Here is a 25,583-nt window from a genome sequence, read left to right as displayed (position 1 = left end):
GCGAGGAAAAAAGCCAAAAAAGAAAAGAAAAGTGGCAAAAGTGTAATAATTTGATGGCCTTTGGATTAGATCTAACAACTGCCCAATTTGGGCCCCACTTCCCCTAACGTTCAACAAAACATCTCAAATAAGTATAATCCATTAAGGGCCCAAACATCACACACTTCAAAAATCAATAGCAATCGGTCTATCATATGCATATCATGTTATTGTAAATCCTTGAAAAATCCGAGGGCAATTTCTTGCATTCCGCTCTAGAGCATTTATACGTCGCCGTTTAGCTTGCTTTAACTCACTATTCGCGAGAGGGAGAATATAGTATTTTCACAGCTTTCTCTTAACTGTTCCTTGATCGTTTAAACGTCGCCGTCAAAGTTCACTGCCTGGCCAAGCCAAGCTAGCTGAGACGGCCAGTCTTTTAGAGAGAGAAAATCCAAAGTGTAGAGAGAGAAGGAGAATGAAACCCTAGATTTTGAGTTTGACCAGTGAAATTTGGGTAAAAGAAGAAAAATGGTGGGGAGTTCACTGACTGGATTGCAGGATCACTTAAAACTGGCCCGAGAGTATGCTCTCGAAGGTTTGTATGATACTTCGATTATCTTCTTCGACGGCGCCATTGCTCAGATCAACAAGTAATATATTCTTCTCTTTCTATCCCTCTATTAAACTATTCTCCAAATATTTGCGATGTTGTTTTAAGTTTTTGAGCTTCCTTGCTTTTAGTTGTAAAAGTTTTAGCGTTAAATGTGTTTGATTTGGTGGAAATGGAGTTGCTTGTTCTATTTGGATTCTTTTGAGTTTGATGTTATTTTGTTTGAGGATAAAATTTTCATTTTTGGGAGGAATTGTCATTGAGTGTAGAAAATCAATTGGCTACTGGATTTTTTTTTGTCTGGAGAGAAAAAAGTTCTTTCCAGAAAGTATGCATATTAACTTTCTTGGAAGGAGCCAAAAGATTTCAGAAGTTCGTGTGAAACTGTTCGTATAGATTAATGGGACTTCGAAAGGAAAATTTCAGGTTTTTCCTTACAATGTTAGCAGGTTATGTTTATGCCCCTGTCTCCAGTTATTTTGTCTGTTTGATAACTGATGGTTGGACTACAAAATAGGATGATTCTCTTCTTTTTAATACCTCCATCCATGTGTAAGCAGCATTTGATTACTGTTATTTGGCCTTAACACCGAGCAAATTTAGCAGTTAATAGATTTCTCCGACAATGTGTCTATTTAGGTTCTCTATTTAGTGGCATATTATCCATTTGATTATAGGCAGGGACATATATTCTCTGTTTGTTTTACTTGCCATATATTTTGGTCAAATAAATACAGCACTGGTGGTTCTTCATATCTTTCTTTAATTTCTTCATTATATTGCAACAATCTGATGATATCGGTGGTGCCTAGACTTACAACAGTTAGATTTTATGTTTTCTAACTACATTTATTGGACTTAGATCACTGTTGTTAGATGCTTTCAGTTTATATCTAGTGTAATACTGTGACAAATTGGAACTAGAATTTCTTACTTGGTAGTTGCTTGAACATTTTAATAGAGCTTGCAATTATTGTCTTGTTTTAGGCACCTGAACACGCTTGATGACCCTTTAATTCGTACAAAATGGATGAATGCCAAGAAAGCCATATCAGAGGAGACAGAAGTTGTTAAGCAATTAGATGCAGAGAGAAGGGCATTTAAGGAAACTCCCACAGGGCGACGTGCTGCCTCACCACCTATTAATGCTAAATCATCCTTTGTTTTCCAACCATTAGATGAGTACCCTACTTCCTCTGGTGCTCCTATGGATGATCCTGATGTGTGGAGGCCCCCAAGTCGTGACACAACGAGTAGGAGACCTGCTAGGCCTGGTCAAGTGGGTATGAGGAAATCTCCGCAGGATGGGAATTGGGGTCGTGGTGGTTCAACAAGAACGGGTACAACTGGCCGTGCTCAAAAGTCTGGTGGTTCAAGCAGGGTGAACTCGGGGGTCCGAGCATCAACTACTGGGAAGAAAGGCACTGGGGCTGGAAAACCTGGCAAGGGAGATTCAGCTGTAAGTTCAGCTAGATGTAATGATAGTGTTTGTAATATTTTAGCATTTACCTTTACTTGGATATTGGACTTTGTTTTTACATTCTTTTTCCTGTAGCACAATATGTCAATCTGCATATTATATGGGAGCCTACTTGCATTTGCACCTTTTACAATTATATCCTATTCAGGTGATTTGTGTTGGGATACTGAAAACATCATTACGCTGTCTGAGTGCGCCATTTGTTTAGGATATACGGATTGCTTTGTTGTCTGCAAATTTTTTTTTTTTCGAATGTTTTTTTTGTCCATGTTATTAATTTGTTTCCTGCTGGTAAATATGCTGATTTTATTTTTATGACTTCACCAATGAGAGGAAGAGTATAGGATCAATCGGTTGGATGAGGAGCTGGAACAATTTGAATTAGTTAAGTTCAGTGGTTGGACGGATAGGTGTTAGAATTTGTTAATAGGTCCGTATAAATACACGAGATGTATTTTCCATTTAGGCATTAATACAATAAATAATCAATTTCCCTCTACAGATTCCGTTTCTCTCTTCTCTCTGATTCTCTTATATTTTCCCTCTATCTCTTCCTTTCTCACTCACCAAGCACCTAGCTAGGCAGAGGATTGTAACATTTAACTCGATATTCCAAGTAATTTTAATGATGTGAGACTTGTAAGTTGTTTTTTTATTAGTTGTTACATTCATCGTTGTCTTTGTCATGTGAACTTATTTGCAAATGGATTTGTTAGAATGGCGATGCTGAAGATGGAAAGTCCAAAAAGGGACAATATGAAGGACCTGATCCTGACTTGGCTGCCATGCTCGAAAGGGATGTCTTGGAAACTACTCCTGGAGTTAGATGGGATGATGTTGCAGGACTTAGTGAAGCAAAGAGACTTCTAGAAGAAGCTGTTGTCCTTCCATTATGGATGCCTGAATATTTCCAGGTATACTTGAATGGTTGAAATTAAATATGATTGTAGTTCACACTCTCATCTTTCACTAATACTTGGTTCTTAAGATTTGTCACTTAATCATGCATTCCACATCTTCTGTGAGTTAAATGGCATGTTTCTATTTAATTTTGCTTTTACTTTCTTGGCTTGACGAATGTCATTGACTTTTTCCCCCTCTTTGGCAGGGAATAAGGAGACCATGGAAAGGGGTTCTTATGTTTGGTCCTCCTGGTACTGGAAAGACCCTGCTTGCTAAAGCTGTTGCTACCGAGTGTGGGACAACATTTTTCAATGTCTCATCTGCTACATTGGCTTCAAAATGGCGTGGGGAGAGTGAGCGCATGGTTCGGTGCTTGTTTGATTTGGCACGAGCTTATGCACCAAGTACGATTTTCATTGATGAGATTGATTCCCTGTGCAACGCCAGGGGGTAAGTATTTCACCGATATGTGGAGGTTTGATTTCCTGTTAGTTCCTTGCACAGCTTTTTATCAGGGAAGAAATTTCAGTGCATGTAGGGTATATTGCCAAAACTGTGCATTGTGTCATGTTTTCATGTTTGGACTAAAGTTTCTGCCTATAGTTTATCTATGGCATATGCTGGAAATTCCTTTCTATATTTTCAATTTCCTTGTGATGATATTGAAGTTGCTTTCTTTTCCTCTCATTTATGTGTTAATTTCAGCTGCACATGGATTCCATTGCATGCAGCTGTTTGCTCTGCATGTAAATTTGAACTTATTGGCCTAACCTTTCTTTTTGATTGAATGCCTGCAACACCTCAGGGCTTCAGGGGAACATGAATCATCTAGAAGGGTCAAGTCTGAACTTCTTGTTCAAGTAGATGGTGTAAACAATACTTCCACAAATGAAGATGGTAGCCGAAAAATAGTGATGGTTTTGGCAGCTACTAACTTCCCTTGGGACATAGATGAAGCTCTGAGGTATATTGTGTTCCATTTTGCTAAAATTTTATTCTCCTGGAATTTTCTGTTCAATATATGGATCTGTAAAAGATGTTATAATTTGATATGCTGCTTTATTATGCTCTAATTCAAGGCTCTGATGCAATGCAGGAGGAGGTTGGAAAAGCGTATCTACATTCCACTTCCAAATTTCGAGAGTCGTAAGGAGCTTATTAGGATCAATTTGAAAACTGTTGAGGTAAATTAAACATGTTTATGTGAATCTGAGACAGATACCAAATTAATCTGAAACATAGTGAGTGCATCTGAACAGGCATGTTTATGTGAATCTGAGACAGATACCATAATAATCTGAAACATAGTGAGTGCATCTGAATAGGCTTCAGTTTCTAGGCTGCTGCTGCTTATGAAATATGGATGAAAGAGAAGGCTATACTATAATTCCCTAATTCATTGAAAGAAGTTTTTTCAAAAAAGCAATTTTCTGAAAATAGTCTATCCTTCTCAAAGTGGTTGTGAGAGTATGAAGGTTATGAAGAAATTATGTACCAGATGTTATATTATATATGAATTCTGAACATTAACATTTATTTCCTGTAGCATTCATCAGTGGAACTATGCATCGATTTAGAAGTAGAGCATTGCGATAATGCAATCTATGTGTCAAGGAGTGGGTTTTTTTTTGTTTTATTGCAATTATGTTTGACCAATATTTTTATCTTAAGTATTTCTTGTAAATGATGGTTTATTATAATCGTGTTAATGATCTGGTGTCTTCAACTGTATGTTATTCTTGTCTAGTTTAAGTTTGCGTACTTACTGGTTAAAAAAATGTTATCAGGTAGCTCCTGATGTGGATATTGATGAAGTGGCTCGTCGGACAGAGGGTTACAGTGGAGACGATCTAACAAATGTGTGCCGTGATGCTTCCTTAAATGGCATGAGGCGCAAGATAGCCGGGAAGACACGGGATGAGATTAAAAATATGTCTAAAGATGAGATTTCTAAGGATCCTGTTGCAATGTGCGATTTTGAAGAAGCCTTGCAAAAGGTCCAACGAAGTGTATCCCAAGCTGATATTGAGAAGCATGAGAAATGGTTTTCAGATTTTGGATCAGCATAAGGAGTATATTTCCAATGTTAAAACGAAGACATTTGCTGGTTCTTTTTCTTTTTCGATTCATTACTGTGGTGCTATGTTTGTATTTCTCATCTGTGATTTGATTGTTTGTAATCCAATTATTGGAAAGGGCTCATATATATATATTTGTCTATTATGTTATTTTTTTGTATCTGCTCTGCTATGCAATGTAATTCAATTTATTTTACAGAACTTTGTAATTGTTTATTAGTTTGTTTTTATGTGACACGGATCAAAGAAAAAACCCAAGAAAATGTGATAAAAAATTTCTTTTTTTTTTTTTTTTTTTTTGGCGTCAGATATGATATCAGTCTATTTCACCGAAAAAAGAAAAAAAAAATAGTGTTTAAGTGATGTCAAGAATATTAATATATTTATATGATTTCATGAGGAGCATCTGAAATTATTATAATTATTATTTACTTCTCTTATTTTGTTTTGTTTTCCTTTTCTTGTTTTTTAGAAGGCTAAATGCTTCATGAGGAGATCAATACAGCTAGGCAAATCTGCCGTCTAAGGCTTATTTTCAACTTTCAGCATACAATCTAGAAGCTCTTTATTTTTCTTGTTTTTATTTATTTATTTATTTTTGACTCTGATCAAGAAGTGTATTTTAATATTCTTAGTCACTTTTAAAGATTTAAGCCCGTGTTGAACGTGAGAGGAATGCTCCGGTAGAACGGGTCTTTTAGGCAATTGAATTTTCTCGAGAAACTAGCAGCCAGTCGATATTCTCAAACACTTTTTTTGATTTCTTGCACACCTGTTCTTATAATCAGACAGTGAATAAAAGTTGACTTCAACGTCTATATCACTTTCCTCCATTGCACGTCTCGCCCCATTAGAGTTTTTACTTGCTGTGTATAAAATAACAACCGAGTAACTTATTAATCCTTTGTTTTCTAGGTGTGTTTATTACTACCTTGTCAGACCCTTTTATTATTAATCCTCTTTTAACTGTCATTACCAAACTTATTGTCCTTTTGCATAGTCTCCCACAAACTATGGAGAGATATCTTAACTACGTTTCTCTTTTTTCTTTCCATCTTCTTCTCTTCACTCTCTTTATACACAATCCAACTGCCACTTCAACAAACACAACATTCGAAGATGGTAAGGTCTAGTTTGGTTTGGTGTAGTTGTTTTTGGTTTTTGTTTAAGATTTTTTTTTATTTTTCTTATTTGGTAAAACAGAAAAACTTGTAAGAGAAAAACTATCGAAATTATTTTTCCTTTTTTTTTTTTTTTTATCAATTTTTTTCTAAGATACAAACTTTTAGTATCGAAAAGTTACAAAAGAGAAAATCAAAAGTAGAAATGAGGCCAAACCATCCCAAAATATTTTGAGGCTATTTATTTTTATGTTGGGAATTGTATGGGGTTTTTCATTTTTGAGTTACTATGGGGTTAGTGGTTTGATGTTGTTTTGTATGTACAGATGATGGTTTGTGTGCATTGGTTTACTGTGGGCAAGGAACATGCAAGAATTCTAATAATACTTTGTTGCCTGGTTTTGAGTGCGAGTGCTATTCTGGTTGGAAGAAGATAGAAATTGGTCCTGTGACCTTTCCCTCTTGTTTAATTCCCAATTGTGAGTCTCTCTCTTTCTCTCTCTATGCGTGTTATATCTATGAATTAAGATGTATTTTGTATATGTGATCATATAAGCTTCTATATCTTTTTGTACTTTCAAGGTCTCTTTTGTTAGGTGTTGAAAATTGAGACAATAAAAATGATGTTAATGTCAAGAATTAGAATATGTGCATATGTATTCAGCTTGTAGAATAAGAACGTGAATACGCTTGAAAAATACATCTGAAATGGAAAGTTCAAAGAAAGACGAATACATTGGGCTGAAGATCCTCCAGTTCTTTGCTAATCTATTAATATTATTGATCTGGATGTATCAGTCCTCTCATGTCATGTTTGAATATGATGATCCATCCAAATCCCACCTTTTTTTTTATTAAAAACAAATCTTTTTCTTTTTGTTAAAAGTTTTTATACTACTATCCAGATTTAACTTGTGGATGTATTAGGAGAAGCAATGACTAGATTCAGCATTGATGAATTTGCAGGCACAGTTGATGTACAATGTGGTAATGGGTCTCCACCACCGCCTCCTCCTTCAGCTCCTGTACCTCCGCGACCACTAAATTTAACAAACCGTGAGTGTAATTAAACTTTAGAATACTTCTCCTGTATTGATCTATTCAATTTAAGCTATTATACCTTCTAATCCTAAACCAATTAACCACGAAATTCTATTCCACAGCCTGTAACTTAATTTGGTGTGGCGATGGGACCTGCATGCCTAATGGAACAGGACACACATGCCAGTGCAGTGAAGGTTCAGCAAATTTGGCGAATAATAAAGAGTTGCCATGTTTTCAAGAATGTAAGACAGACATTTCTTCATTACTCTTTCAATTATTGTTTTGTAAGAAATTACTGTAGTTGAGCGTAGCCTAAATCATAGTTCCAAACTGAACTGGAACCTGATTTTGTATTGCAAAATGCAAAATTAGCTTTATCAGTATACAACCAAGTCTCTAATCTACCCTTTGCCATTTTCCACCAGGCTACTTTGGAGCAGATTGCCACGGTCTAGGGTTGGGTATGCCAATTTCCACACCACCACCACCATCTAGCAATTCGGGCTCTAAGGGTAATGATACACCACCAAGTGCTTTGAACTCTGGTGGCAACGGTATATATATATATATATAACTATATAATATATACATATTTTTGCATATGCATGTATAATATATAACTAAGAATCATAAGCAAATAATAAATGCTACGCTTCTTTTATCATGTGATAGGTTCATCAAAAGCATCAAGTGTTGGTGAATTAATTGTGACATTGTTAGCAGCAGCTTCCCTTACATTGCTTTAGAGATCAGACATCAGCAACAGAAGATACTCCTGATAAATTATTTTCTTCATAATTTAAAAAATACACAGGTTGATAAGAGAAACAGCTTCACAAACATGTACTTGTAATACATATATACATATTGTTACTCAAAAACTCATGTATACTTGTTTATCAGCTGCAATAATTACTAGCTAGTCCTGTTCAATTAATGCTGATTATTATCATCAATAAACCAAATTTGGCTCAGGGGCATAAGAGTTGTCTGTTCATCTTTAGGATTGTGAGATTATGAATTTCTGGCTTCAATGGAGCTTAAAATTATAAGAGCAATAGGAAAGGTGGAATCCTACTATTATTAATGGGCTTGGACATGGATTGAAGGCCCAAGTGTACAAAATGTAGAGTCGCAACTTATTTTTGTATTAAAAAAAAAAAAAGTTTTAAATGATTTATACGTTACTTATCACAATGATCATAATAAGAAATTCAGGGGCCAGTACAATTTGCAACCCAAAGTTTGCAATATGCTCCAAAAGAGGCATCGATAATTTTCCGAGCTGAAAAGACGAAGATTATTTATAATAGAGAATAGAATTTAGCCATAAAGGAGGAAAACACGAGCAGCTTTTCCCAATTCTTTGGGTAGAGCAAACTTACACGCAGAACATTTTACGTCCAAGTTAACTACCTAATTAAGATCTCATCTAAGATTATTACATTAATAATATCAATTGTAAAATTACCCTTATAGCTATTATCATGATAAAAATGTCTTCATTTTCGATTACTATATATCAAGGTAAATAAAATATATCGGGACGGAGCACAAAAAGATTGATGATGTGTAAAAAGAATCTGAGTAAGAAAAAAAATGATTTAGGAAAAATTGAAAGTAAATGTTGTTAACAATGAATTGAGAGAAGTTAATTAGAGATTTCAATTTCTTAGACAGGCTAATTTTTCATTTTCACCACTAATTTAAATAATTTCATTCTCTTTAGGCTTTATTTGAAAAAAAAAAAAGAAAAAAGAAAAACAATGCAATATTTTTGTCTCCTCCATTTAGAGATAATCTAATTTTATGGGTAAAGAATTCTCATCCCTTCTCAAACAAATAGAATGTATGTTGATTTGACCGTCTCTACCTACCAGTTTCCTTCCTCCATCGCACATCTCGCCCCATTAGAGTTTGTATGTAATATGAAAAATAACAACAGCATTTAAATTATTAATATTTGGGGTCTATTTTCTAGGTGTGTTTATCACTACCTTGTTGGACAGTTTTTACCGTTTTTCTGATAAATGCTCTTTGCATTTTAACTGTCATTACCAAACTTATTGTTCTTTGGTATAGTCTCCAAACTTACTGTACTATGGACAGATACAATCTCAATTACTTCTCTCTTTTTTCTTTCCATATTCTTTTCTTCGATCTCTTCATATTCAATCTTATTGCCACTTCTACAAACACATCAGAAGGTAAGGGCTCGGTTTGGTTTGGTATAATTGTTTTTCATTTTTATTAAAATTTTATTCTTATATATATCAAATACCAAATAGCCAACCTGCATAACATTATGGCTACTTAATATGAAATAATAATTTTCTTTAAATAATACTTACTAAATAGATCCGATATGTATTTCTTGCCACATTCTTGTATGAAGTAAGAAAACCAATTAGACCGATAAAAATATACTGATTTTTCTTTTTTTTTTTTTTATTTGAAACAGAAAAATAATTAAGTTGTCACGTGAAGAGAAAAGAAAACGATAAAGCTAGGATACAAGCTTTTAGTATAGGGAAAAAAGAAGAAATTTAAAATCGTAAACAGAAATGGCAAGAAACACCCTTTAAATATTTTGATGCTATTTAATGTTACATTGGGAAATTTTCTGGAATTTGGAAATTTGAATTATTATGGAGTTTGCGGTTTGATGCTCTATGTACAGATGATGGTATGTGTAAGTTGGTGTACTGTGGAAAAGGAACATGCAAGAGTTCTAATACTTCATTGCTTGGTTTTGAGTGTGAATGCTATTCCGGTTGGAAGAAGATGGAAACTGGTCCTTTGACCTTCCTCTCTTGTACAATTCCAAATTGTGAGTCTCTCTCTCTCTCTCTCTCTCTGTGTTGTATCTGAGAAGAGACATGTAGTTTGTGCGTGTGGTCATATGAGCTTCTGTATTTTTTGGTAATCTCAAGAAGGGTCTCTTTTGCTAGGTGTTGAAATGATAAAAATAATGTCAATGTCAAGAATTAGAATATGTGCATGTGCGTCAGCTTGTACAAAAGAATGTGAATATGTCTGGAAAATATATCTGAAATGGATAATTCCAAGAAAGACAGAGACAATGTTGGGCTGAAGATAATCCTCCAGGATCAAGATTCAAACCTTGCTAAGAAAAAACATGTCCTTTTTTGTTAAAAGTTTCCTATGTAACCTTCTAGATTTAACTTAACAACTGAATTCACCATTAATGAATTTGCAGGCACAATTGATTTAGGATGTGGTAATGTATCTCCAGCATCGCCTCCTACAGCTCCTCTACCTCCGCCACCGCTAAATATATCAAAACGTGAGTATAGTATATTTATCTGTGCGGATCTGTTCAATTCAAGTTATTACTTTCTAATCTCAAACCAATTAACCATGGATTCCATTTCACAGCCTGTAATTTAATTTGGTGCGCCGACGGGACATGCATGCCTAATGGAAACGCACACACATGCCAGTGTAACGAAGGCTCAGCAAATTTGTTGAACGATACACAGTTGCCTTGTTTTCAACAATGTAAGACAGACATTTTTCCTAGTTACTGTGGTCCTTGCTGACATTACAAGATTAGCTTTTTCAGTATACGACAGGGTCTCTAATCTGCCGCTTGCTATCTTCCATCAGGCTACTTTGGAGAAGATTGTCACAGTCTGGGGTTTGGTACCCCATCACCATCTAGCGGAGTGTTGGTGTATTAACAATAATTTTGTTGGCAGAAGCTTCCCAGCTCCGAACATTGCTCTACAATTTCAAATACATCATTATGAACAACAGTTCAATAAGGGAAACGGGGTTTGAACATGAGATCTCATCTGATTAGGGGGCTTAATTAATAATATAAAAATTAAATTATTATAGTTATTTATTATGAAAATTTCGCGCGTTATACGATGAATTCTATTTTCTGATATAAAAAATGATTTTGTCCATCCCATGTATGAAAAATAGTAAAATCTGTAACTATAACTAATTTTTGAGTTCGCCATCTAAATTACTATAATTTAAATATTTGTAATTTGAATCAATATTGCATCATTTTGGACTCACTTTAATCATTCACTTCCCTTTTCATTTCACATAAGATCAGTTTTGAAGCAAACGAATTCATGAGCTTGAACATGGACCGAAGGCCCATTTATCCCCTCGAAACACACCTCACGCACAAAATGTAGAGTTGCAAGGGTTACATTCTTAGACAAAGTCACCATCACCATTTTAGTTAATTTTATCCAAATATGAAGTCCATTTTCCTAAAATTAGCAAATAGACAAAATATTTAATTCGAACAAAAATGGGAAGAAACATAAAAATTAACTTAGTGGTCCAAACAAAAGTTATGTTGGGCTTTGCTATCATTCTTTCTGTTTGCTTAAAATTTATTTCACCAGTATAAATTATATTTTATTTTTTATGAATATAAAATTCATTTTATAAATACATACAATATTTATTGTTTATAAATATGATAAAATGTTTTTACAAGTATTCTTAGAAGAAAAAAAATAACACCAATTTATTATTTAGAGCTTAAATTCATAATAATTTGTTTATGCATTTTAATTTTTATATACAACAATTTTATACAACCATTTTGTTTTAATTATAATAATATATAATATGATTCATCCATTTAGCTAACTGTGCAAAGAGGGCATACGGCATGTGCACAAGGAAGATACAATTTCTAAGTAGATTGCAGCTGTACCAAATATTTCATTTCACGAGTCTTTGAAGTTTGAAGTTTTAATTATTGATCGAGTTTATCATTTCATAAAAAACTCACCCGTTGAATACATCGCTCCATTTAGAGCGAATCAATAAAATTAAAAATTTGTATTAAAACCCGGATATTTTTAATTATACATTAAAAAAATTCCATACACTTGTTAAAAATATTTAATTTCAATTATTTAGTCTATAAATAAAAGCATGGACACGATCTAGATAAATTTTTTCTTTCTTTAACAAGTTTCAATCAATCTTGAGAAGAAATAGAACAAGTGAGGCCTTTTAAAGAAAAAAATAACCAGAACTGTAAAGTTTTTTTGTCCTCTAAAGTTACAGAAGATGAGTGATGGGAAGGACAGAGATTTCAACTCGGATTGCTCGCAGTAAAGTATAAACAATCACTGCTAGACCGATGTTCATTCTCCAATAAATTTAAAAATTTAAATGAATATTATTGATAAAAGTTCAATCTTTGGAAACTACACCATAAAAGAGATATATTCTTTTTTTTTTTTTCTTATTCTTTTTGAAATATCACTTAATTATCCTTTTGTAATTGTTTGTCTTTAATCTGCAAAAGAAGATAAGTTTTGATACATACAAAGTACAAAAAAAGAAAAAAAAAACATTTAATGACAATTTGTATTAGGATACATTTGGCTAAATTCCACTTTTATTTCCAAATAAACTATAAATAATATAGTTTACTGTGCTTTTGGCTTATTGATTCAATGGTTGAATGTCTGACTTGTAATAAAACAGTACGAGTTTAAGTGTTAGCAATTTTCATTTCCATTAAAGAATTCTCGATGCACCAAAGAAAAGTTGAAATCAAATTTTTAAATGTTGTATTTTCTCAGAAAAATTTTCAAAAAAAAAAAAAAAAAACTGAAAAATAGAGTTTCATGCTCATTGTGAACGTAGAGTACAAAAAATTTTCAAACAGCGAGTATTAATTTCACCACCCTTTTTTCACTTGAATGTAGAGCACCGTATTTATAGATAATCATTGGATTATATATATACTTTCCAATAAGGTTCAATACCTATCACCGCATTTAACACCGTTTCAACCGCCATAAAGATAGAATACTGTATTTATAAATATAAACTTACGAGAATAAATTTTCTGAATTCGGTTTGTAACTATACTTATGAACCAAACAATGAAAACTTTTTTTTTTTTTTTTGAAAATAATTTTATTTTTGATCATTGATTGAAAAGAAAAAAGTAAGTAGATATAATTTTTAAAAGTCTGTATTTTATTGATTTGATTTATCAGTAAACCAATATATCAAATTTAGAGACAGAAAAATTTACATACTTAACAATTTTCTACAAAGTGAGAATAGAAGAAATAACTTGTACAAAGCTTTTATTTTGATCCAATCCATTGCAAGATTAACCCATTTGCATGTTTTTATACGGCTATCCTGCTAATAGTCAGAAAATCTAAGAGTCACCGATCCATTAATTTACGTGCAACCTAAAAGTGAGATTTGGAACATAGCACAGCCGGATTTTTTTTTGTTTTTTTTTAGAAAAAGGTTCGAATTCGTACTTTCTTCAAACTCTTGGCACAGCTCCTTGGGGGCTAAAGGGCCACGGGTCATAAAAAAAATTATTTTATAAAAAGTTACATTTCGATATTTAAAAATATAAAAATAATTATTCTTGGCCTTTAAAAATTTTAAAAAATTCATTTAACTCTCTTAAAATAATTTTACTAGCTTCACCCTGCTTATCGCGCTGTGCATGCATGTTTCAATTTGTGCTGTGTGTATGCACCTGAACTTTTTTTATATAGCAATTAGATACCCAATTGGCCATCTTAATTTAAGGTTAAAGGTCAAGTTTGCTTTTCCAATCAGAGCAATAAAATTAGCAGGGACAAAAACATGTGTAATGCATATACAGAAGATGATGTTTGATATGCTAAAATATTGCCACCTTATAATATTCATGCATATATTACAAACTCTTGCTTTTCTTATCATGTTGGTATTCTCCTCTTTAGTTATTATATTATATTTATTATATTTTTAAACAAACATTTAATATTATATTATTATTAATTATTTTTTTACGAGAATATAAAGAAAATAATAATATAATAAATTATTAAGCTACTTGCAAGCTTTTCAAGTCGATAATGATTAAGATTGATTGCGAAAAGTAGTCAAACTTGAAGTTATGTTTAAAATAGTAACTAGACTACTAAGGCAGACGGTGGACTCTTTCAGTTTTTTGAATTTGGCTTTGAGTTGTTTAAGGTTGAGTGAAAGTTAGAGAGTATTTGATTATTAAGCTCTGCCACTGCTTCTTCTTCTACCTAAAGATCTCGTGAAATCACCGTATTCAGTATACTCTTTTATTATCTTATCTCCAGCGTCTGAATCTAATTTCTACTTACAGACATATCCAAGATTAATTAGAAAAAAAGATGAAATTTTTTTTTCATTAAAATAGAATGGCGCAGCAAAAAAATCAAAATTTTAATAACCAACATCATCATTTTTAGAAATTTAAATTTTAATAAAATAACTTATAAAAGATAACTTTAATACGAGTTTCTACCGTGTAATGATCTCATGAAATCACCATATTCAGTATACTCCTTTATTATCTTATCCATAGCGTTTGAACCTAACTTCCACTTGCCGACATATCCAAGGTTAATTAGAAAAATGATGAATTTTTTTTTCATTAAAATAGAATGGGGCGGCAAAAAAAATCAAAATTTTAATAACCAACATCATCATTTTTAGAAGTTTAAATTTTAATAAAATAACTTATAAAAGATAACTTTAATACGAGTTTTCACCGTGTAATGATTCGAAACAAATCAACCAATCAAATAATTCTTCACTATTCATTGAAATTTTTTCAATAAAATATAGCTCAGAGATAGTAGTTTTTGAGTATAGAGGAAGACTAATGTTTCATTTTCCACCTATAGTGATAGTAGGTTATTGGTTTTTTATTTCAAGGAATTATGCTCTTGGTTTTGATGGAAAAAACAAGTAAATTAGATAGAAGTACCACAACGTTAGACGAACCAAACATTAAGGATGTCGTAGTAATTTTACTAAAATATAGGGATGGATTCGTAAATTTGGCCGAATTTCAGTGACTAAATAGTAAGGTTTCCTTATCCTGATAGTTTTGAAATGCCAACAGCCATCCTCAGTATTGATAAATCCCCCCCTTCGACTGCATATTTAATTTATTATTTTAATAATTATGATAAAATTTTTGCCGCACTTTAATTTCGGGGAAAAGATTTCAAGTGTTAAAAATACCACATTGAGTATATCCAAATCCACAAAATTAGCTAATTAATTAATTACTACAAATTAATCTTTTAGCATTGGTTGGTTAAGTCTAAGTAAATTTATATATCTCGATTTGTAATCTAGTCAAATATATTTTTAAATATATTAATATTAAAATTTGAATTTATTTTTTTAAAGTAACCATTTGAATTTTAGTTTTGAATGGTCTCAAGGCAAGTGAAAGATTTTTCGCAGATAAAAAATGTATTGATTTAACTTATGTTTGAAAATGTCGACAGCTGTGCTTTTTGTAGATCAGCGATTTTGGACGTTGTATTGTACAGGCTTTTTATTTCTTCAGATTTCAGCGGTTGGTTTGAAGGAGAGAAACACAACAAAATGTTGCCTCTTATGAGAAATTAGCTAATTAATTAATTACTACAAATTAACCTTTTAGCATTGGTTGGTTCAAGTTTAAGTAAATTTATATATCTCGATTTGTAATCTAGTCAAATATATTTTAAATATATTAATATTAAATTTGAATTTATTTTTTTAAAAGTAACCATTTGAATTTTAGTTTTGAATGATCTTAAGGCAAGTAAAAGATTTTTCGCAGATAACAAATTCATTGATTTAACTTATGTTTGAAAATGTCAAAAACAGCTGTGCTTTTTGTAGATTAGTGATTTTGGACGTTGTACTGTACATGCTTTTTATTTCTTCAGATTTCAATGGTTGGGTTGAAGGAGAGAAACACAGCAAAATATTGCCTCTTATGGGAAATTAGCTAATTAATTAATTATTACAAATTAACCTTTTAACATTGGTTGGTTAAAGTCTAAGTAAATTTATATATAATCTAGTCAAATATATTTTTAAATATATTAATATTAAATTTGAATTTATTTTTTTAAAAGTAACCATTTGAATTTTAGTTTTGAATGATCTTAAGACAAGTGAAAGATTTTTTGCAGATAAAAAATGTATTGATTTAACTTATGTTTGAAAATGTGTACAGCTGTGCTTTTTGTAGATTAGTGATTTTGGACATTGTACTGTACAGGCCTTTTATTTCTTCAGATTTCAACGGTTGGATTGAAGGAGAGAAACACAGCAAAATGTTGCCTCTTATGGAAAATTAGCTAATTAATTAATTACTACAAATTAATCTTTTAGCATTAGTTGGTTCAAGTCTAAGTAAATTTATATATCTCGATTTGTAATCTAGTCAAATATATTTTTAAATATATTAATATTAAATTTGAATTTATTTTTTTAAAAGTAATCATTTGAATTTTAGTTTTGAATGATCTCAAGGCAAGTGAAAGATCTTTCGCAGATAAAAAATATATTGATTTAACTTATGTTTGAAAATGTCGACAGCTGTGCTTTTTGTGGATTAGTGATTTTGGATGTTCTTTCTTCAGATTTCAACGGTTAGGTTGAAGGAGAGAAACACAGCAAAATATTGCCTCTTATGGGAAATTGCTGCTTTCTGACTTGTTCTGAAATAAGGACGAGCAACTCAATTATAACCGACTTGTTTACCATAAATTAAAATTTTTGGCTCTTGGCTTTGATATTTCGGAAATTTTCTGGTGGAAAGTTCTAGTGCAAGCAAAAGCCAAAACCAAAACCCAAATGGCGTTTCCTTTCCTTTCCTTAGCCAGGAATCCAAACCATAAAAAACTAAAAAAGCTGTCTTTCCATACCCTATTAATATAATATATATGTATACACATATTTTTGGGTAGCGGTAACACCGAAGAAAACGAAGCTTAACGTGTTCAAATAGTGTGACCTCCTAATCAAAGCATCTATAATTGCAATCATTGATTGTGACTATGTGTCATAATAAATATAAGCTGTGGATGGTGATATGGCTAAATATGTATTTACAGTTGTTAGATTTTAAAAATGACTCTTCAATTCATCCTAATCATATTAGACTTTCTAATGATGTATATTTCATTTTTTAAAATTATATGTAATTAGAATTAAACCTATAACCAAATACTGTAAACTAAAAATAAATTCTCTACCTTCCTGGTTTTGTTATTGCCAGGCCATGGTTGCCTAATTTGAATCTTTTGCTTTCCTAAGGCGGTTGAATCTTGAAAAACAAATATGAAAAGTATTGATTTTATAAGCCAGAATAACAAATAACAAATAGGAGATGAGCTAGCCTCAAAGGAATAGTATTCTATTAAAATTAATTCAAGTAATCCTAAAAATTTAGGAACAAATATGATACACAATAAAGGTAAACCCTTCGTGGGGAAAAAGGAGAACTTGAGAGATGATTTCACTTTAATTTCTGAGGTTAATTCTAGAGCTATTTGATTACGAATACTGAACATACAACAATAATCAAATTAAAACAAAAAAAAAAAAAAATTGAAAAAGAATTAAAATGAAGAATAAAAAGAAAATGTTACCTTGATCATAGCTCATGTTGTTTAACAAATTCTCTGCAAATAGAGAGCGTGATGGATAGTGTCTTTTTTTTTTTTTTTTTTTTTTTTTGACACATCAGATTCATAGACTGAATAGACAATAGCATAACGAAGCCCTTTGTAGATAACATATCGAGGTGGAAGCACAACTAAGCAATATAATATATTGTCATAATAACATTAGTATTTCCAATGTCCATCTTTATAACAAAATTTTCTGTTGCTGGATATGATCAAGCAAGTGTAAACAAATGCATTTTGCTGTCTCTTTTGAATTTTTCAATTTAGGGGAACACGAAATGACATTGGACCGATTATTGGGATAATTAAATAATATATATAAAAAATAAAAATGAAAAGATGTGGATAAATATGTACTCAACAAGAGAAGTAACTCTTTTTTGTGGAGAAGAGAACTTGAACTCTGAGACTTCTCATTCCACACATTTTCTAAAAGAACTAGATTAAACCACACATGATTGACTCTTTAAATTGTTGGATTGAATTTTTTTATTTAATAAGTAGATGAGAAAATATTTTGGAATATTTCAAGAGAAAATTGAGTTTGTGTAGTATAAAATAAGAATTCAAAGCTAATAATTTAAGTTGTATATTAGGATTACTCTCTCTTTTAAAAGTATAAGTCATTTAAAATCAAAAAAATAATTAATTACTTTAAATTATAATAAAAATAAAAGCTATTTAGTTTATTATTTTTTATCTTAAAATCAAAGGTAATTTGATTAAAATAATTATTGTATATGATATAAATAAAGATAAAATTGAAAATATGATTTATTATTTCTAAGAATACTCAAAATGTCTTTTTTATATTTTAGGACAAAATAATTACTCTAAAATGATTTATATATTTGAATGGAAGGACTAGTAATTTAGGAACTTATTTTTTAAAGTTTTTGAATTAATTTTTACCCTAAAGTCTTAATCGCTACCACTAACATCAATTAAAAAAAATTTTTTTTGAGGGGAGTGGGCAACGAGTTTCACACTCTAACAAGTGGATAATGAAATTCACGCACTTTTATGTAAAAATGGAGGGCTAGGCGATGAGATTCCTATTTGAGATCCAAGTGGATAACCAAACTCCCACATTCTTCAGATATTTTTTTTTTTTAAAAAAATTTTTGAAACAGAAACAAAGTACTGAAAACAATGTTCACTGAAATTATTTTTATATACACGCAGACAAACGTCTTTTAATTAATTTTGATAGTGAAAAAAAAAAGAACCCGGAGAAGAACTCCACCGATACCCAGTTAAAGCTATTGTCTTTCAAACGGGCTAGCATCGTTATTCCATTGGAGGAATTGTCCGATTGAGATTAAGTTAATTCCACTTATCTTGAATTTAAATATAATTTATAAGGTTTTGTACTATAGATGGAATGAAGAATTTTTTAAGAGATCACTCTTTTTAGGATTTTCTTCAAGTGAACACATTTAATTTTGAAATTCTCCAAACTCTACATGACATTCTATCAAAATGCATCTATAGTGATTCGTTTCCCCCATTTTAATATATTATCCTGCATTTCATTGCTTTAGCTAGTCTCGCCATCCTAAAAGTCTGTCACGAGTTTTGCTTTATCTGCTGTCTTTGGATCATTTTGTTAGGTCGAGATGTCACGCTCTTGAATAAGGTGTTTAGTCAATTATATAAAATATAAGATTTAGATAATTCTCTTTTATTCTCTAAATTTTAGAGAGTAAATTAGATTCGGTACATTTTATTAACATAGTATCATTGTATATCCTACTTCAATATGGTGTCACCCATACATGTATTTACATGTAAACTTCACACTCTTGATGTTAATGTCTGAACATATATTATCCCATATTAATTTGAGATAACGTGTTTAATCAAAATATAAAACTTGAGTGATTTTACTCTCCTTCAATTAACTTTTAAATAGTAAATTGGACTCTGTTTATTTTATTAATAAATACCTTAGATACAGATATGGCCACGGTTCCGGAACCACTGGTTCTGGTTCCAAAAAATTTAAAATCAGAACCGAATCGAAAATTGACGGTTCCAGTTCCGATTTGGAACCAAACGGTTTCGGTTTCGGTTCCTTAACTGTTCCAAAACTGACGGTTCCGGCCGATTCTCCACCAATTTTTCGTAAATCGCATAATTGTAAAATAAAAAAGTAGAGAACATTTTGAAATCGGTCGGTTCTTGGAACGGTCGGTTCACAGTTCCAAAAATGGTGGAACCAAAACTAAAACGTAGGCCACCAATTTCGGTTCCGGCTCCCACCGGTTCGGAACCGTAGTTTGGCCACCCCTACTTAGATAAAAATTAACTGTACACACATACATATGTCCTAACCGCATATGCATAAAATTTCTAACTATAATCTTACACCTCATCATGCCGCCAGGAACTTGGTTTTGCATTGCCTTCTCTATCTGCATGTTTTTTTTGTCGTTGTTTTGGAAATTTTTATACTTCCGGAACAGATTTTTGGGTGCTTTGGGAAGCTAATGACTTGGATGTAGGCATATGGAATTCTTTTTTTTTTTTTTTTTTTAAGATCAGGATGTGTAATTCTCCTTAAAACCATGGAGTATAAAGATCATCTCAGCAAGTACATTTTTTTAAAATTAAATTTATATTTTCACTTTTTACAGAGAATAATATCATTTATTACCTTAATCAACATCTTATTTATTACTTTATTAAGTTTAACTATTTTTTAAATATATTTTTCTTTGCAGATAAAGAAAAGAAAAAGAAAAAGAAAAAAAAAAAGACATGCCATGAACTGGCATTTATAAATATTGGAGTAAATGACAAAAGACTCGTAGTAGTACTGATTTGATTAAACGAGTAATCACTTAATATCAATTTCTTTATATAGGAATAAAAGTTGACCACTCAATTCTATTCGTCAAAAAGTTTTGGACTGCCTTGGCTATCTCTTCCATTATTTTACCTTGATTGATTTTACTTACAATATACTAGTATATAAATATACTTATAGTATAAGACGGTCCAATATCATTTTGACACGTCAGTATGATTCCTGTATGCGTCTTCTTCAATGCCTGTTATGAACTACATTATTATCACCATTTGTATTGTACTATATATTGTAATTATAAATGAAAGTAGGAATAAGCCAAACCCTAGCTGTCTTAAAACCTACTCGAATTTTACCATGTTAAATGTGTACCTCATTTACAAGTACTAGTTTATATACATATATATATATATATATATATATAGAGAGAGAGAGAGAGAGAGAGAGAGAGAGAGAGAGAGAGATTTTTTGATAAATAAAATAAAATTTTGTGAGGAAGCCAAAACTTAGTATGGTGTTCAATGAATGAGTGATGCAATTGAATTATATATATATATAAAGAAATCATAAGCTTTGTGGGTAATTTTAATTGTGCCGTAAATTCAACTTTCTTCTATGAGCACCTGAATTTCAACTTTAGTTATAATAGTACTTTTATCTCAAATTGTACGAAATTTAATGAATAAATATTATTTTTGTCGGATCTATACTCTCTCTCATTGTCCAATTAACCAAAAACTCACCATAAACATGAATATATTATTTTTATTTTAATATTTATATAAATAAATATGATTATTTATTTATTTATTCATTTATAAGCAACGGTGGTTGTGGGAAAAAAGTCTGATTCAGGAGAAAATATTAGATTAGGTTGTTAAATGATGAGTGCTTAGTTAACCTAACTATCAGAAATAGTATGTATCCCACAAAAATAATATTTTATTCATTAAATTTAATACAATTTGTAATTAGGGTATTATTATAATTAAAATTGAAATTTAAGGTATTAGGAGAAGAAAGTTGGATTTACGGTATGATTAAAACTACTCGCAAAGTTCAAAATTATTTTTAATGATTTAGCCCTTATTAAAGGTGTTTTTCGAGTGATATATATAACTAGGTTATTCTATTTGAAAACCTTCAAAAATCTAAAATAATTGAATTTTTTTTTATCAACAAATATAAATTAATTATTATTAGAAAATAGTTGGATCAAATAGGAAAAAAACTCCCCGAACCCAAGAATCTATTAAAATAATTGAATTATACATGTAGTTTTCAATGCATTAATAATAAAAATCATTAATTAATTGACTAATTGCCTTTATTTCACAAGATGACTACATATACAAGATAAACTAATTGCATATGATTTCTCGTTACTCTTGTCTTTGTTGTTGTTTTGTTTAATTATGTTATTACCAACGACATTTGATTAAGGAAAAAAGAATAGATTTTTTGTCACTTTAGGTTTAATATAGAATAAATATAAATACAGCACTTTCATACTATGTTGTTTTTTTTTTTTTTTTTTTTTTTTTTTTTTTTTTTCTGATGAATGAAAAATTTTATTAGAATAGGAGAAGAAAGAAGGTCACATCAGGTGGACTAATTAGTAGAAGAAAAACAAAAGGAAAAGGTGATTATATAGCCATGAAAAGATGGCTATTATGCAATTAATAATATATATTTTTCTGAAGAGATAAATTAATTAACTTAATTAATTAAATTTTGTTGTCTAATGAACCATATATATGCTGAAGAGGTTAATTGTCTTATTGCTTAAATTACATGTTGATGGGTAGTAATTGTAGCAAAACAAAGTAATATTCGTTATCGCTGAGATATTGAAATCCTACCTTCTATGTAATATTTGCAAATAAGACATAGCTAAAGTTGAAAAAATACAAAAACAATAGACGTCGGTATCGATTTAGCCTAAGAATATATAACATGGGTAGCTTCTGATTGAAAACGATGTTATCCCATTTGGTCGAAACCAAAAGCATCTTTGCTTTTGTAATTTGCCATTCTATTCTTTATAAGAATCATTAGCTCTAACTATAATTTTTTTAATTAGAAAAACATTAACTTGAAAGATTCAAATTGACACCCTATTTAAAAAATGTTAGCATGCACTTTACAAGATTCAAATTCTAACCCTAGTTTTTTTTTTTTTTTTTTTTTTTTTTTTAATGAAGTCGGGACGTTATTCTTTTGCAAATTAATTTTCTTTCACATTTAAAAATTAAAACAAGAAAATCAATATTAATGATCTATGTGTTCTTTTAGAATAATTTCCATAATAAGCTCTCTTCCTTAATAAAAGACATGCACTTGTGTTCGTGTTTAGCTCGGAAAAAATTCGAAAAAAAATTCAATTTGAATCAAGTTCAAACTTAATGATATTTAATGACATTTAACTCAAGAGCTCGTTGAAGTCTCATCGAATTTATATATATATATACTTGAACTTCAAGCTTAAAATTTTTCAATTTAAACTTGAGTTTGGCTTAAATTTTTTTAGTTTAAATATATACTTATGTACAATTTAAACTCAGGCTTCAATTTTTCGGACTCATTGAGTTTCGAGCCAAGCTAAATTCTATAGAGTTGAATTTTAATTTGACAGATTCGAGCTTGGTTCTATTGAATCACACCTCGAAACTGCACTATTAAGTTGCTAATTTAATGATTAAAAACAAAAAATATAACAATATTGTTAATTATATGAATTATACAAATTATAATTTATTTATATGCGGGATAAATATTATAGTAGACATTGATAAAATAACTAAATTAGATAAAGAATTAAGAATAAGAATATTCATATTTTTAGAAAAAAATGTCAATATAAATATTATTGAATCAAGTTGACTAGGGAGTTTATGATTTTTGTTCCCATGAAAGAAAATATGGCTCCAAGTTGCTAGATAACGAAATAATTGTAGATTTGATGTGAATATATGCGATCCAACTTGTCTTAAATTTGAATTTAACGTATCATCTACTTGGTAACTTTTTGAAAATTAGGTCCAATGTAACGTTAAGAATGAATGACTTATCGGACGTTGGCAAGTCATGTTATACATGTCTTATTTAGATAAGAATGAAAATTAAAAGTACACAATATTTATTATTTAGATAAAGGACAAGATACCAAATTAAGGGGGTTTAAATATATTTTAATTTTATTTGTATAAATAAGAAACGAAATATGACAGTATTTATTTCAACTTAATGACAACTTCTTGAATCTCTAATTTATGCATTCAGATAATAAATTTATTTATCTGAGTTGAATCATAAGTTATTTATCTGCATTTATGAGTTAAATTTTTTTTGAATTAAAAATATTTCTATTTTGTAACTGGTTGGATGAAAAGATAAAATTATCCTTATAATTATAAAGTAACACTAGATATCAATTTTTAATTATTCAGTAATCAGTTATTGATGTCACTTCTAATAATTTATCTCATTTATTCCGAATTTTCTGAATCAGTTAATTATAGTTAATCAGTTGATTTTTAATGCGATAATAAATAAGTATTTCATGTGCAGAGACACCATACATACAATATTAGGGCATTTTAACCATGAATAAATAAAATAAAATATTGGACCCGACCACCACATTGGAGCCACGTGAACCGCATATGCATTCAGAAGGACTATTGTGCATATGTCTGTGTTGTGCTCACAAGGTTATGTCCCATAGATGATGGAATGGTCATTACATGAAAGATGGGAATGGGATATGACTATTATTATTATTACAGTACATCATAGCAATCTTTGTTTTGTTTTGTTTTGTTTTGGGTACCCATTGCATTTGCAGCCACATAAATCACTATATTCATAATTACTATTGTATCATTCCTAGCTACTAACATCTTATCTTTATTGATAAAAATTATATATCATTACTTTTTTTTTTTTTAACTTAATTTTAATATTTTCTTATTGTGTAGTCAGTATAATTTTTTGACTAATAAGTTTCATATTTTTACAAGCTTATTTATAATTATAATAAAAAATAATCCTTTTACAAGTTTTGGCTTGAACACGTCTGTTTTATTTATTTATTAAACAAGCTTAATAAGTGATAACCAAGAATATGCTATACGTTCGTTCAGATGAGGAAGGTAGGATGGAAATTGCTATCTTGCTTGAAGGAAAATGTCATTAGCCTCCTCTCCTTAGCCACCCCTATCCCTATGCATATATAAACGTTTAAGAGTTAGAGGAAAGTGAGAGGATATGGTAGCAAAGAATCCGATCACTGTCCCTAGACGACCTGCACACATCTCTATACTTCAGTTATGGGGAGAGATCTTCGGCATGTGACGGGAATAGTTATCTGTCAATAAGCAATCATCATGTAATGATTTAAACTCAATTTGTTTATTAAATTTATAGAATACATTTGAATGAACTTTTTAAAAATTAAATTTTGAATAGATTATGAGCAATTTAACTCGATTACGGTCGAATTTAGAGAAGACCATGAGTGGATAGACTTATTTACTGTCGTAATTTTATATCATATTTCTACTTTAGGAAATTTTCGATATATAAATATAAAACAAATTAAAAAGAGAGAAAATGAAAAAGGATTTTTGAGGGGAAATGCTAGGGGGACGCCTTTAACATAGTCTAGTGTTTGGTCATGAAACGACAAAAGAAAGCAAATCTAACCGCAAAATACCAAAAGATACTTTTATTACTTTTCATGGAAATGACCAAATATATATACAAGTGAAAAGCATAGGAGCCCTATTCTCATTTCTATATATTTTTTTTTAAGGACAATTATACCCTTTCATATGTTCCCAAACAGGTACTTATTCATTTGGACTTGCGAAACTTATGGAACTAGAAAGAAAGCCTTTTTGAACAACTTGCTGAAGCCCTTAGCCTGCTAGCCACAACCACATAATGAAGAGAAAACTGCTCCTCAATTCAAAAAGCCAAGTGGAAGGTCATATTATAAGGGGATGAAGGTGGGCATTGTCTTTTAGTACAGAGAGATGGGGCTTAGGATGGGGGTTACT

At 30.8% G+C, this 25,583-nt stretch overlaps 3 protein-coding genes across 4 annotated transcripts; all 3 read left to right on the top strand.

Annotated features, from left to right (window-relative positions):
• Positions 1 to 316: 316 nt before the first annotated feature.
• ERH3 (P-loop containing nucleoside triphosphate hydrolases superfamily protein) lies at positions 317 to 5,254 on the top strand. Its single transcript, XM_020679654.3, has 7 exons — positions 317 to 632; positions 1,580 to 2,051; positions 2,789 to 2,986; positions 3,181 to 3,425; positions 3,781 to 3,939; positions 4,072 to 4,159; positions 4,763 to 5,254. Exons 1-7 carry the CDS (start codon positions 511 to 513, stop codon positions 5,042 to 5,044), a joined length of 1,566 nt encoding a protein of 521 aa, XP_020535313.1. The 5' UTR covers positions 317 to 510; the 3' UTR covers positions 5,045 to 5,254.
• A 513-nt stretch (positions 5,255 to 5,767) lies between these two features.
• Positions 5,768 to 8,192, top strand: LOC105635075 (uncharacterized). 2 transcript variants are annotated; one of them, XM_012218067.4, is made up of 6 exons: positions 5,768 to 6,175; positions 6,501 to 6,653; positions 7,141 to 7,230; positions 7,338 to 7,460; positions 7,644 to 7,772; positions 7,891 to 8,192. In XM_012218067.4, the coding sequence occupies exons 1-6, from the start codon at positions 6,067 to 6,069 to the stop codon at positions 7,962 to 7,964; spliced, it is 678 nt and encodes a 225-aa protein (XP_012073457.1). In that variant the 5' UTR covers positions 5,768 to 6,066; the 3' UTR covers positions 7,965 to 8,192. The 2 variants fall into 2 exon arrangements, with proteins under 2 accessions (XP_012073457.1, XP_020535312.1); XM_020679653.3 differs by having other exon boundaries at positions 5,778 to 6,175; positions 7,644 to 7,730.
• Positions 8,193 to 9,319: 1,127 nt separating this feature from the next.
• On the top strand, positions 9,320 to 11,010 carry LOC149499389 (uncharacterized). Its single transcript, XM_089715969.1, has 5 exons — positions 9,320 to 9,425; positions 9,899 to 10,048; positions 10,439 to 10,525; positions 10,618 to 10,740; positions 10,849 to 11,010. The coding sequence occupies exons 1-5, from the start codon at positions 9,320 to 9,322 to the stop codon at positions 10,920 to 10,922; spliced, it is 540 nt and encodes a 179-aa protein (XP_089572095.1). The 3' UTR covers positions 10,923 to 11,010.
• Positions 11,011 to 25,583: the final 14,573 nt, after the last annotated feature.

Source organism: Jatropha curcas, chromosome 1 (assembly GCF_041381405.1).
Source record: "Jatropha curcas cultivar XTBG-Jc1 chromosome 1, XTBG_Jcur_1.0, whole genome shotgun sequence".
In the NCBI taxonomy this organism is placed as follows: Eukaryota; Viridiplantae; Streptophyta; class Magnoliopsida; order Malpighiales; family Euphorbiaceae; genus Jatropha; species Jatropha curcas.
This window is presented reverse-complemented; position numbering and strand designations above follow the sequence as displayed.

Coding starts and splice junctions, on each gene's coding strand:
- ERH3 (XM_020679654.3), top strand. CDS start 511: ATGGTGGGGAGTTCACTGACTGGATTGCAGGATCACTTAAAACTGGCC. Junction 2,052..2,788: donor CTGGCAAGGGAGATTCAGCT/GTAAGTTCAGCT, acceptor TGGATTTGTTAG/AATGGCGATGCTGAAGATGG. Junction 2,987..3,180: donor GGATGCCTGAATATTTCCAG/GTATACTTGAAT, acceptor CCTCTTTGGCAG/GGAATAAGGAGACCATGGAA.
- LOC105635075 (XM_012218067.4), top strand. CDS start 6,067: ATGGAGAGATATCTTAACTACGTTTCTCTTTTTTCTTTCCATCTTCTT. Junction 6,176..6,500: donor AAACACAACATTCGAAGATG/GTAAGGTCTAGT, acceptor TTGTATGTACAG/ATGATGGTTTGTGTGCATTG. Junction 7,773..7,890: donor TTTGAACTCTGGTGGCAACG/GTATATATATAT, acceptor ATCATGTGATAG/GTTCATCAAAAGCATCAAGT.
- LOC149499389 (XM_089715969.1), top strand. CDS start 9,320: ATGGACAGATACAATCTCAATTACTTCTCTCTTTTTTCTTTCCATATT. Junction 9,426..9,898: donor TTCTACAAACACATCAGAAG/GTAAGGGCTCGG, acceptor CTCTATGTACAG/ATGATGGTATGTGTAAGTTG. Junction 10,049..10,438: donor CTCTTGTACAATTCCAAATT/GTGAGTCTCTCT, acceptor ATGAATTTGCAG/GCACAATTGATTTAGGATGT.